The sequence below is a fragment of the Gymnoscopelus braueri genome (genome assembly GCF_963280865.1).
Source record: "Gymnoscopelus braueri genome assembly, chromosome: 12".
NCBI lineage: Eukaryota > Metazoa > Chordata > Actinopteri > Myctophiformes > Myctophidae > Gymnoscopelus > Gymnoscopelus braueri.
In genome coordinates, this window is record NC_137614.1 from 19,676,525 (window position 1) to 19,690,103 (window position 13,579).

Below are 13,579 nucleotides of genomic sequence, written 5' to 3' on the forward strand. Positions count from 1 at the left end.
ACAACAAACCTCTACGCCGAAAATAGCGAATCTACAAGTTCACAATGCAATGCAACCGTGAGCTTGTAGATCTGCAGTTCAAATGACGCATCATTAAAATATTTTGACTTAAGAGACTGTGAGATACTGCAACCCCTCAGAAGTTAAAGTAGAGCCATTGAACAAAGGGCTGAATATACCGTAGCAGCACCAATGTCTAGCATCTCAATTCAATTGTAGGTCGGTACTACCTTCATGGGAAAATTGCAGTTAAAACTGAGCATTCAAGCACAGCGTGGGAAAATATTTATGGTTTTGCACTCTTTCCTTCTGTCCTGCAGGATCCTTAATTCTCTGCTGCCAAAGTTCATCAAGGGACCCAAAGGACCTGAAGCCAAAATGGCCAAAAGAATGTCAGTCGGTCAGTCACCCTTTATCAACTTATCAATGTCTACAGTACATGTACAGTATCTATACAGTATAGCTGCGCTCTCTTCTCTTACTTGGTTGGGAGATTGTTACATGCTTGTTTACTGTAAAGTACTTTAATATAAATCTTGTTACACAAAGAAATCAATATCACAAAGTTAAAATGTTGTTCCATGTCTTCCCCTCAGAACATTCAGACCGCCCTGAAGACATCCAGGCATTTGCGTTCTTCAGGCCCATGTCACTCAGACTTCAGCCAGCCAATGGGATCTCACAGGATGATGGAAACCAGTGGTGGGTGGTGGAGGAGTGTTCTGCTGGTCCTGCTCTCACCAAAAACAGCTGCCACAATATAGAGCTAGTGTTTCTCAATAATAAAGTCAGTCCTCCTAGTTTGGGCTTCCTGGCTGGACATGGGTAAGCAACACATCATGGCAACTTCTATATTTACTTTTTATACCACTTGTTCTGAAAATTAACATGTGGATGAATTAGCTTGAATGAATGAATTAGCTTTTCCACATTTTGTTAACCAATTCTGTTGTTTCTTACTATTGTCAATTTTATTTTGAAGTGAGATGCTTACCTTTTTTTTTTGAATCTGCTCTCTCTATCCCCCCTACCCTACAACAGTATTGTGGGTCTGTACATGTCCGTGGTGCTGGTTATAGGGAAGTTCATCAGGGAATTCTTCAATGGGATCTCCAGGTCTATAATGTTCGAGGAGCTGCCGTGCGTGGACCGTGTCCTGAAGCTCTGCACAGACATCTTTGTGGTACGAGAGATGGGAGAGATGGAACTGGAGGAGACGATGTGCGAGAAACTCATCTTCCTCTATCGATCACCAGAGACCATGATCAAGATGACCAGAGAGAAGAAAGACAGCTAGGGGATGAGCTGTTTAACATAGTTTTAGGTTCCCCTAATGAGAAGTGAAGTTATACATTTGTTGGGGAGGACCAGGTTAGGGACTCTTGAAGCCATGTTGTTTCCTCAGGTACCCAGTCTAACTTCAATTCATATCCGTTTTAAGAATGAATTGCATTTTAAAACCCATTAGCAATTAAAGCGCCAATAGTATTCACTTTGATGGCAAAATATGTGCAGTATTCCAGAAAATCCCTGATTAAGTTGATTATATCACTCAATTTGGCTGACTCTACTTTCAAATTGATTTGGTTCATCCCCTTGTCAAATGTTCAACTTAAAAATTCCACTTTAGTTTGTGCACCCAGTAAAGAGTTAAGTAATTTTGTGGCGACACCTTATGGCTTCAAGAATCAAGTACCTATAATTCTCCATGTGAGGCAATGCAGTTGCTTCTTTAAAATGCATGCGTTTTAAATTTTTTGATTCATGTTTTTACAGAATGTATAATAGTTAAATTAAAGCCCATCTTATTCCTTCAGAAAAAAACCACTACAGTTCCATAAACATTGTCAAGGACCTATTCACGTTCCCATCATGTAAATACCATTTACTGTTGCAGATGTATCCTAGAACATTGTTTAATTTATACCAAAATAAAAGGATTTAATGATCTATATAAAGCTTTGAAATGTTTAATTCTGCAAAAACAAATTAAACCAGACAATAGTTCCAATTTTCATCTTTTAATACATTTTTTTAAATTACAAATCAGGTTAAGATTTAGATCCCCAGTCCCAATAGCTCTTCTTGATGTCATCCAGTCTTCATTTTCATCCAAAACAAGGTGATCACGTTGGCTTTGTGGGGGTCCTCATTCCTCTGAGAAACAACTTATGTACACCATGGTCTCAGATAGATCCTGAACAGAGGGTGAGAAAACATAATTAGATAGTATTCTTAGTACAGATTCATACTGTATGTTTTCAACATTGCTCATTGGCCGTAGTTGGTTGATTACATAAACCCGAGTGTCAACTAAGCTGGCCACAAGGTGGAGATGTAATTCAGAACCAACTGCCATATAACCTATCTGAAGCCTTGAGTAATGTAGCCTGGCTGGATAAACAGATGATTGAAATAAAGATTCAGGGCCAAGCTTTATCACAATTGCAAGACACAAATCAAAATACAGTGATGTTAGCTGTGTGTCCCGAGTTTGATGCAGACATTACAAAAGTACACATTTAACTCCAATCAATGCGTCCAAGGGACGCCAAAACAAACAAATCTATTGGAGACTCACCGGTAGATTTTACCGTCCCCACATCTGTGAGGTCTGAATATTAACCAAACACGTAATTTGGTATGCATGTACATTAAAACCACTAACCTTCACTTCAAGACAATGCATGTCTATTAGTGTCACCCTGACATGATCTTAAAGGTTGAATCGAAAGAGTGTTTTGTGCAGTCTTACGACAGTATGAATCAAGCATAAGAGTTACATTGATTGCAAGGATATCGCCATTAAACCGATTACTTTGGAAAACACCTGTGGTAGCAACTTGACAACTGTGCTGTGAGTGAGAGAGAGAATCTGGATGTGAGAGACTTTGTTTAATCTGGATGTCAGATTTTGTTTAATTTAACTGCAATTTTTTGAATAAAAATTATATATATATATATATATATATATATATATATATATATATATATATATATATATATATATACACACACACAGAGTCCCAGCAACATGACTGAAAATATGACTGGGTGGAGTGCTGTACTAATATAACAGGCTGGTCAGTTTGTGCCACCTAACATACTGTAGGCTGAAGAAGATGAAAAGATGTTTGCTGTGGCTGGTTATGTTGATGATGGTGACACCTGACATCATCAAGGTGTACAAAAATGCATGTCCTGTCAACTCAGTATTGAGCTGGGGCACCTTACTGTAGTAATAATAACCCATCTCACAGTTTGTACACTCAACGCGTTAAGTCAGGAGACATGATGATGGAAATGATGTCCATGTTTCATCAAAATAAACCTTCTACACTTACATGCGGCAGCCTTGGGTACGTTGGGTCTGCTCCCAACCTTCACGTTCGAGATTGCGGCCTTCAACGCTGCGGCTTGGGGAGCTGGCTTCATGGCTCCGCGCACCGCGTTGGCGCAGATGTTAGAGAAGCGAATGTAGCTGAGGAGGACAACACAAGAACACAACGTTAGCTAAACAATAACCGACATGACATGACCCCTTGTTGTATGCATATATCAAATCGTGTAATTTATGCCCAATATGCATGCACGAGCACGGGCTGGAAAAGCTAACGATTGCTAGCAAGGTTCCTACTTATGTGAACAGCTTTGCCTAGAATCTCCCAAATGGTACAGATTTGCAAAGATCAGTAATTAAAATCAGATATGTTATAGTCAATATGCAATGAAACTTGAAGATAAAGCTAAGTAAAATATTATATATATATATATATTTCACCTGAGGCCGGCTTGTCTCCAGTATGCAACCATCTTGACTGTGTTGTGTTAGCTTCAAGGGCAGGTCGAATCGAATGTGTGCGTGCTGACGTCATAATGACTCGTCTGTCCCCTTTCCTCTGCTACGCCGGGGCAGGTCCCAGCCAATAAGAACACGTCTGGATCACATGATCGACAGTATTATTTATATGTCCCGCCCATATTAGCTGACAGCTCTCACACGCCCCCCTTTTAGTTTTCATAATCAAGTTTATAGGTTTATTCATTAATTGATCATAACAAAATTAGCTATCTTAAGCCTCCATATGCCCTGCACAAAGGCTATGATGAATGTTTCTGTGCACGTGTCCCTTTGTGTGTCAAAGGCTGTGTATTTGTGTATTTCTAGAAGCATGCGCAGATATTTATATTTTATATTGTCTTGAATTTAAGTCATACATAAATTAAAATAAAGTGCAGATGGGCGCGTAGAACACATTTATCAAAAAATAAATATATGACAACGCTCCGCCAGGCGCGCGGCTCTGCTCATTGACCGAAAATTCCACTGCCATGCGAGGTCTCAGCCTTTAGTAAAAAATAAACAAAACTATTTCGCTACTCACCGAAACAAAGGCTGTTTTGTGTTGTTGGAAGTCTATTCTCCAGGGTGGGAAGCCTCTTGTCTTAGCACCTCACCGTCTCTGTATAATAATACAGTTTTTGAGCAGAAAATAATATATGTCCGTCAGATGGAAATTATTGTATTTACTCCACTGCGCCCTCTACAGCAATGGTTCTCAAACTTTTTCATGTCAAGGACCCCCAAATTGACACTTATTAGCCCGCGGACCCCCATTTGAAAAGATATGCCTCAGGGACCCCCATAAGAGAAGATTTTTACGGCCAAAGCAGTGATTCTCAACCATTTTAATTTCGAGGACCCCCGGTTTGACATGCATTAGTCTACAGACCCCCATTTAATGGCATTTCTATCTCTGGGACCCCAATTTATATTGTAAAATCCATGTTAATGTAACTCTGAGAGTGTACAGATGTACATCTGTACACTCTCAGAGTTACAGACCCATAACGGTCCATTTGGTTCCATCTGTACACTCTCAGAGTTACAGACCCATAAGGGTCCATTTGGTTCCTAACTATCTATCATTTAGCTGGGGACCCCCTGGAACTCCCTCAATGACCCCTGGGGGTCCGCGGACCCCACTTTGAGAACCAATGCTCTACAGATCTGTCCGATAAACTTTTGCAGGAAGCCTGAATCCATACAGAACAGAGAACAGCGCCCCCTGCAGTTCAACGGAGAATAATTTAGGTGAACCAGCCAACCTAACCTTCCTTCCAAACTGCGGTCAGTCACGCTGCCAACAGTCAACCGGGGGTCTGACAGAAAGGCCGTTCACAATGAAGATCTGGTCGTCAGAACACACATTCAAGTACGTGATTTAATATCTTACAGTGAGTTAACTCAAGGAACATGTTTATTATGTTGATGTCCAAAAAAAAGCTATCCTAGTTTGAAGCAGTTATGTGTAATATTGTGTCTGTTACCCAGTGTTACCGCTATAAACTGCCTGGGCCAGCTAGTCGCTAGCAGTTAGCTCTCTTCCGTAGCTTCAGTGGTTAGATAATGTAATTTAACCCCAAACCCGTCACTCTGAGCTTATAAATGACTCTATTTGTACTAGTAGTACGCAATACGCATTCATTTTCCAGAACTTTACACAGGGTACACAGGGTGGCCTTTGTTGCGCAAATAGCACCAAGGGCAGTTGAAACGGCGGACTTAACGGTACCAATTATAAGCAGCTATGAATTAACAGGCTTTATACCGAGCCAAGTCATTTCGACAACCGTTTCTTATCTAATTTTAGCTACCTGTTACATTTGTTTGTCATTTTTGTGACATTTTCTGCCAGTAAGTCACATTATTGACGTGTGTTTTTGTAAAGTTCTGAACGACAGGAGGAGCTGTACTGGTTACACTGGTGTATGTTACTTTAACAGACACACTGCTTACATAACATACCATCCACTCTAAAAGAAGGCTCCCTACATTGGAATTACACTGATCCTGTTTCATGGTCGTGCAGGTCATTCATGTTTGTCAATAAACCACTGTTATGTAACTCTGATTAGTAATCTAGTTTCAACCTAATGCAATTTTTGGTAAAGGCTGGATCAGAGTCAGTGCAATGTCAAGCTTTAGTCTACTACAACATCGGAATAAAATTGAATAGCTCGTGATACTGATTTCTAGCTCTTACTTGCTTTTATGGTTTGACATTGTGTGTGCATCTTTTTGAAAACCCTACAACCTAATGTAAATTATTATGTAGGAGATGGGGCCGGAGGGTTTGACATGACATGAGCCAGTTTGAAGCACGTTAAGTTGACACTCAACTATACAGGGCATTATGTCATCACAGTGTATACTGTACACGTGCTGCTACATTTGGCAAGCAGTGCCAGGTTTTGTTGTTTTGATAGGCTGTCCTTTGCAAGGTCGCAGGTTTAATTCCCTTGACACAGTGCCTGTCCCTGTCAGTGTCCTTGAGCAAGACGCACTGACTACATCATTCATGTGCATGTGATGTGTTGTGTTAGTTTGTGTCTGAATGGATTCGAGATAAGTATACCATTTCCTAATGGGATATTGTGTGAGATGTTCCAAAATATTGTTGTTGACACAGTTCCTTTATCTCTTTAGCTTGTTGGAAGCCGGTAACAAAATGTCTAGTAGATAAAGCATAATTCCTTGATCACCAACATTTTATTTCATTATGTAAATGTTCTTGATAACAGCCACCCCTGGGAGACGGTGACCAAGGCAGCGATGCAGAAGTACCCAAACCCCATGAACCCTGGCGTGTTTGGTGTGGATGTTTTGGACAGAGGAGTGGACTCAGAAGGGCGGTTACACAGCACTAGACTGCTCAGCACAGAGTGGGGGCTGCCCTCCATGGCCAAATCTGTAAGTTGATTTAGAATGATCTATTAGAATAAAAAAATCTACAGAATGCAGAATCTACAGACAAGGTGCTTGCAAAAGTATATGGAATTGGTGATTTCCAGAGCTGTATAAGTGTGGAAAGTTGTGTGAAATTATGGAAGTTTTGCTCTTAGTAATGCACACACGATCAAAAAGCACAGACAAATGTTTAATTCAAAAGTTTTCATAAGCATTAATTCATTCACTCACTCACTCGTGTTTAATTAAAACGTTTTCATAAGCATTCATTCACTCACTCGTGTTTATTCATTGAAGTGGAAACTGAAACAAAATATCAAAGTCCTATCAATAACTCATATTTTAGTAGATCAATGTCAGAAGAAGAAGAAGAAGACACCCACGCACACAGTGCACACTGTCAAAAAGCGCAGGCACTGTGACGGGTGCCTTCTTCTTTCCGGTTAAGGCTGCTCCACCAGCGCACCTGTCGCTGAACTTCTATCAGGTGTGCAAAAGACTTTGATTACCTGTAGCTTAATATCAAAAAGTAGATGACTTGAAAATATATATATTCTGGAAGAAGTATGGATATATAAATCTACAGAATTCTCTAATTTCTAAGAACAATCTGGTGTCAAGATGAGAGTACACATGATCAGATTAAAGTTTTGTTACTCAAGCAGGATTCATTGTTCAGTTGAATTATTTCCTATTTTATTCAGAGTTCTTGCTCTGTGGCTAATACAATGCACAGATTGCTTTTCTAAAGGGTTGGTTCATTAAATTGCTTTTAAATGTTCTTCCACTTAATAGCTGACGAAGAGAAACGGCATGAGACTTTCACAAAGGTTCTCTCCTGTTGGATATTTCTATGACTGTCAGCTGTGTGTGAACCCATAACCTTTACTGAAGGCCATATTTGATGTTTGGACTGGAGTCGTGACCTCTTCTAAATGTTTACCTGAACTGTGAAATTTCATCTTCAGAACCCCCCCCCCTGCACTTTCTTCATATCCTCTGTCCTTTTCAGTCGCTTTCCATATGCAATGCAGAAGTCGAAGCGAGTGTTTATTTGGTACACAGCTTCACTGGTGCACACAAAACTAGGAGTAATGTTTGTGTGGAACCGCATTTTCAAACTGTCTGTTTGCTGGGATGGTAACTTTTCAGGTGATGGTTAACATTTTTGTTGTGATTCTCATGTTGCAGCGACCGATGGTCAGAGTGTGTGTGTGCGCGCCTATAGTATTTATAGGCGCGCACAGTGCGGGCAGACAGAGTAGGCTAACATAGAAAAATCAAACGGGCGGTAACTACAATACTCAAATCTATCTGTGCTACGTAGATTTGTTCTGGGCGCGTTCAAAAGCGCACACATGTTACGGGAAACATTGGTGTTGTTGTCCCTGCCTATATATTGCATTAAAGGGAGTCCTGCCCTCCACCTTTTTAGTGTTTTTTTTCTCCCTTGGACAAATTAAAGATGTACTTTGATAAAAGTATTTTCTCTTCCTTTCCCATAGCTTTTCGGTGTAACAAGAACATGCACTTATGTCCAGGAACATTCAGTGGTGGACCTGAAAGAGAAAACCTTTGAGCTGAAATCAACAAATGTAAGTTCGACTGACTTGGATTGTTGATGTGTACCCTGTGCTGTGCCAAACATTGTCCCCTGTGCTGTGCCAAAGATTGTCCCCCGTGCTGTGCCAAAGATTGTCCCCTATGTATGTGATGTTAACAAATGGACACTAAAATAAAGTCTGGTTGACACTTGTTGTCGCACACCACGGTATTAATAACAGTAGGGTTTATGTACACTTTCTTTTGTCCATTCAGATCTCCTTCACCAACGTGGTATCTGTAGACGAGAAGTTGACTTATATGCCACATCCACAGGACCCTGAAAAGTAAGTGATTTGTTTGATTCAACGCTCTCCGGATTATAAACGGCTGCCTGAAGCCCACCCTTGTGTCCCACCTGCCTGTCCTTGCTGGAATTGCCCCGACCGGCCTCCGGCAAGAGGCTGCTTACCATCAACCTGGCAAGGAAAGCCCAGATACATGACTGGCATATCCTGCATGACACAATCGATTAATAATCAATCCCTATTTTGGGGATGTTGTTATAGGCAAATGTTCAACAACAAAATATTGAAATTGGCCGATCTACGAGCTCTGCTATTTTCACGACACCAATGTGCAACAAAGTGTAAAATAACACTTAAGTGGTTAATTGATTTGTTGATATATATATATATATATATATATATCTATATCTATATATATATATATCTATATATATATATATATCATTAAGAAAAGTAATCAATAGAATAATCGTTAAGAAAATAAATAGTTGCAGCCCTAATGTGTGTTTTTGTTTGCATGTCTCAGGACAGTGCTGACCCAGGAGGCTCTGATCACTGTTAAAGGAATCAGTCTAAGTAGCTACCTAGAGGGACTCATGGCAAAGACCATCTCTGTTAATGCCTGCAAGGTAAGTCTATCTTTACATCTTCCCCCCTCTCTCCACACATCTGTAGTTTGGTTAATGTAGTTGGACTGGGGCTGTCACGATTCCTCAAGTATCTCAACTATAGCATGACTAATGCCAGAATTTTGGTTCTGATCCTGATTTTGGAGAGTCCTAGTCCACCAATGTTTTGATTGATATTTTGTCAAAAAAGTGCCACATTTCCAAATCAATTTGAAAGATAAAGTTAACACTGAACAATAGATTGCAATTACTTTTTTGTGTGTATCTAAATGTGGGAAAAGGTCTGCACTCTGCAGTGTACTTGAATTTAAAAAATGTTAACTGCTACACGAGTCAAGTGTTTAATGTTAGTCAGATAATGTCCTAGTTTTATTTTGTCACAGCTTGTTAGTGGAGCTGCACTGTGCATATTATTTGCATTTTCGAAATGTGTGCGGCATCAATACTGTAGTAGCTGTTTGATACTGCGGTTCGTAACCCTAACCCTCTATTCTCAACATAGTCCAGATACAATGATATCAAACAATATAAACACCACTACATATAGCCATACTTGATCTGGTCTGTTTTCTTTGTCTCTGTATTTCTCTTTTTTGCCTTCTCTGCATTACTATTGTACCCGTAGTACCTTGTGTTTTGCTAACTTGGCATGTAAAGGTAGCTCTCCACCAAACAGACTACTACAGATTACTACTGACTGGCAGTCGAATGAAGTCAGGAGATCAATCGTTTGGAAGGTGTGAAAAAAAAGTTACTATGCTACTATGGTGTTTTCAACAAAAAATACATGAACACATGTACATGCTTATATCATTTGAGAAATAATGATCTAATAAGATAACTACTGCACTGCAAGGTGCTTAGGGCATGGGCACAAGGTTATCTGTATTTAGACTATTTTGGTGTATCATATCTTTCATATTTAATGTTAATTAAAACAGCAAGCGGCAGCGCAAAGCGCACATGGCCATATCATTTTTTATTTCAACTAGGCTTATGGTCAATATAATATAATAAATAGCTAGGATGATAAGAAAAAAATGGAAACCTGTCATTTCTGTTCGAGTAGCCCATTGTAGGATAGGCTACTCACGACACGAGCCTTGGCATCCACAAAGTAATCCAACGTTTCATCATTTTCAATTGATAAAATGGCCAATCTATCCTCCATGTAAATCCATTGTCCCATGAAATGGTTGGAGAATGAGCACCAGTTGCTACCTTTTTACGGCATGGGCTACGTTTAGTTTCAGAGAAAATATAACGGCTGACAGCTGGTGTTTGAATGAGACGAGCCACACGCGCATTTGCACGCACAGTCCCACGTTTTGTGTCTGCATTTTGAGCACACATGCAGCTGTAGTAATAAATATATATATATATATATATATATATATATATATATATATATATATATATATATATACATACACCATGGATATGCGCTGTATTCAGACAAAATAAAATAAATGTACCGCATTTTATAAAGGATCCCTAGCAGCCAACCAGAGAGCTCTATCTCATCTCCGCCAGCCAGCTGCTACCCGGCGGTCGAAAGCTGACCGTATACGACCGAGTTTGCTCAGTCGGCTTTCGACGTTTCCCTACAATTTCCGACGCGACAGCCGCCCATTCAACAGCAGATTTTCGGCAACAGACGCTTTCCAACGCTTAACACCGCTGACGTGGAGATCTACTTTAAGGCTTTAAACTAATCTTGTAACAGTAGTCGCCTATCTTTTGTCTGTCTATCTCAGGGTCGTGAGGCGATGGAGTGGGTCATCAGACGATTAAACTCAGAAATCGAGGACTTTGCAGCGACAGCCCGTGGCACGATGCGTGCTCCTATGGCAGCGGCTGTGGCAGACAAATGATCTCCTGGATTTCCTGCTACACCCTCTTCAGCCCAGATGGACCCTTTAGACATGTTTCCACCTCAAAGGGGGAACCTCACCTTGTCTGCCAGCACTGCTACTTCCTGTCTCTCATGTGTCATATGAGCTCACTCTTTCTCCTTTTCCTAAAATCCCTGCCTTTGTTTTTGATACTTAGGCAGAAAGGAGAGACCTGGGTTGTGATGACAATGTTAAACTAACAGGGTTGACTAACAGGACTGCACTTAAATCTCATGGGATTTGTAGTCTTATGATGTAAATGCTCTCTTTATTTAACTTCACACCGTGCCTCCACGTCATAACATTGTTTCTCTTCTCCCTTTTTTCTCTTGACTTTTCCTCACCTGTCAACTTGTTTTACTGTTATTGTAATAGTCTCTACTCATTGTTTTCTAGTCTGAAGCAAGCTGTTCATTGAAGAACGTGACAGTGTTATCTGCGCAACAGCACAAAGGTGAAATTCAGTTGAATCCGAGTCATATCTAAACTGCATTCTGTTATCAGGATTGTAGAAAGAATTGGGAATGGAAACATTTATTATTTTGTTCTCATAAACTTGCGATGTGGTGCAAAGTTACTGATACACATTCAAGAATGTGAATACCTGAATCTTGGTTACTTTTACTTATTGAAAGCACTTGTCTTGTCATTTTGAACAGAGCAGAACTGTTAAACTTGAGAACATGCGCTCTGAGCGACGTGTTGGCATTCACAACACCATGAACATGTTGTGAATGTTCACCATTGTTACAGGAAGAGCTTCGCAATAGTGGTTTGTTCAGGATCACCTAACAGTCAATGTGCCTGCCAGCTCAAGAAATAGAATAATACACCTCTTAAATACTCTTACACTACTCGCCTTTCTCAATGTTCAAAGCCGTAGGTTGTTATCTCTTGTTAAAAGTTGAGGAATTTTGTTTTGCTAGCAGCGATGCAGTTTATTTACATTTTAATTTGGATGCCCCATACAGTGGGTGCAAGTTGACCTTGCCTTATTTTACCCACTGACTTGTTACACAAAGATAATACTGAAGACAATTGAAAACCTTATTTTGTGACTTCCCTTAGAGTTTCCTGGTCCAATCCATAATTCAACACACAATGTAAAGTTTGCCAGAATAGGTATTTGGACAATTGGAACTGTCCCAGACTTGAGATCGGCATCACTTTAGCTGTCTGTACTGTGCAGAATAGCTCGATACTGTGCTTCATTCTGAGCAGTTAGTATCTTGTTAGAAAACCATGGTGTTGCCATGTAAAGTCTTCAGTAAGATCTTGGTTGTAGGACACATATTACAGGTGCTTTTGATTAACTTCCACTGAACCTCATTAGTCTTACAGATGCTTCTTACATGTTGATGACATATACAGTACTATACACACTCCTTTTATAAACCAGTAACCCAGCTCTGTTCTGCTCATCCCGCTTATGTGCAGTAAACTTTCATGTTTAACTATTGACCATACATTGCCAGGGTTAGGTTTGTGTCATGAAACAAATTCTGAAATGCCACCCAGGCAGCCAGCCGATCAGGCTAGCGACCTGAAGCAGTCTTGTTTCATTAATGAAGAGTGATGCTATGCTATGCTATGCTGTATGCTACACAGAACATTTTGGAAAACAGACTTTACAGTATATAGTTATTTATATTTTGATGGTGTTATACACATTCCGAGAATGTCAAACTGGAACGGAAATTATAAGAAGAAAGTGGAAGAAGAACAAAGAAGTGCGTAAACTGAAATGATTTCCAAATAAAGAGATGTCATTGTTCCATGAACCCAGATGTTTTTCAAATAAAACATTAACATTTTGTCAAATAAGGTTGCGTATTAATTACAGATTAGAATGTTTCTTTTTGCAGATACGTCATTCACCAATCTTAATTTACTGTACAGTCAGACATCTGACTCAATAATTAGACAATTAGAATTAACAGGCAGCTAGACCATTATGACCACTTCACTGGTATGAGCCAGCATATGTTGATTGATTTAATATAAAGCTTTAGTAGGTAATTTGGTATCTAACTATGTTATTGATTCAAATGTAACTGAAGATGATAAAATAAATACATTTGTATCATAAACCAATGATCCAAAAAGGGAAGAGTCAACAGATGCAGCTAGACATTATGGTCCTGTGTCATTTTAAATTGTTGGCTGGATCAGCAGGACCAGCCCTATACTGTCTGTAGATGCATATGTCTTTGACTGACTGAGTCTTATGACCATTACACAATCAGTTTAAGGTGGGAATGTTGCATGATCATTCCACCTCATTGTGTGTAAAAGGTAAGGAGATGGCGTTTCATGCAGTTTGAGCCAGCAGAGCAGCGGAAGTATTCACAGAGCCAATTTGTGCATGTAATATATGTAATCATACTTTTTTTTAAAGGTCTTCGCTCGTCATTGGTGATGTGTAGGCAAGACACTGCTGCTAAGCTCATGTTA

General features: G+C 39.8%; 2 protein-coding genes and 1 long non-coding RNA gene across 3 annotated transcripts in view; 2 read left to right on the top strand and 1 right to left on the bottom strand.

Annotated features, from left to right (window-relative positions):
• The window catches only part of LOC308096415 (piezo-type mechanosensitive ion channel component 2), a gene marked incomplete at its 5' end in the record, with an annotated part of 44,940 nt that extends 43,378 nt beyond the window's left edge, over nucleotides 1-1,562 (top strand). The window contains 3 exons of the mRNA XM_080443837.1: nucleotides 321-400; nucleotides 597-825; nucleotides 1,042-1,562. Of these exons, the coding sequence (XP_080299963.1) occupies nucleotides 321-400; nucleotides 597-825; nucleotides 1,042-1,297 (565 nt within the window). The 3' untranslated portion in view covers nucleotides 1,298-1,562. The remainder of the gene's footprint in view (nucleotides 1-320; nucleotides 401-596; nucleotides 826-1,041) is intronic.
• Nucleotides 1,563-2,005: 443 nt separating this feature from the next.
• On the bottom strand, nucleotides 2,006-3,914 carry LOC308096196. The gene is made up of 3 exons (XR_013934114.1): nucleotides 3,782-3,914; nucleotides 3,345-3,481; nucleotides 2,006-2,197 (listed from the first exon to the last, which is right to left on the bottom strand). It is a non-coding gene; the product is annotated as an uncharacterized lncRNA (long non-coding RNA).
• Nucleotides 3,915-5,092: 1,178 nt separating this feature from the next.
• Nucleotides 5,093-12,965, top strand: LOC308096190 (PRELI domain containing protein 3B-like). Its single transcript, XM_080443522.1, has 6 exons — nucleotides 5,093-5,216; nucleotides 6,586-6,754; nucleotides 8,257-8,346; nucleotides 8,570-8,640; nucleotides 9,128-9,230; nucleotides 10,988-12,965. Exons 1-6 carry the CDS (start codon nucleotides 5,185-5,187, stop codon nucleotides 11,102-11,104), a joined length of 582 nt encoding a protein of 193 aa, XP_080299648.1. The 5' UTR covers nucleotides 5,093-5,184; the 3' UTR covers nucleotides 11,105-12,965.
• Nucleotides 12,966-13,579: the final 614 nt, after the last annotated feature.

Bases quoted from the DNA above. Each gene is read 5' to 3' on its own strand.
- LOC308096190 (XM_080443522.1), top strand. From the start codon at position 5,185: ATGAAGATCTGGTCGTCAGAACACACATTCAA. The intron at 5,217-6,585 runs GTACGTGATTTA...TCTTGATAACAG, and splicing joins TCGTCAGAACACACATTCAA to CCACCCCTGGGAGACGGTGA. The intron at 9,231-10,987 runs GTAAGTCTATCT...TGTCTATCTCAG, and splicing joins TCTCTGTTAATGCCTGCAAG to GGTCGTGAGGCGATGGAGTG.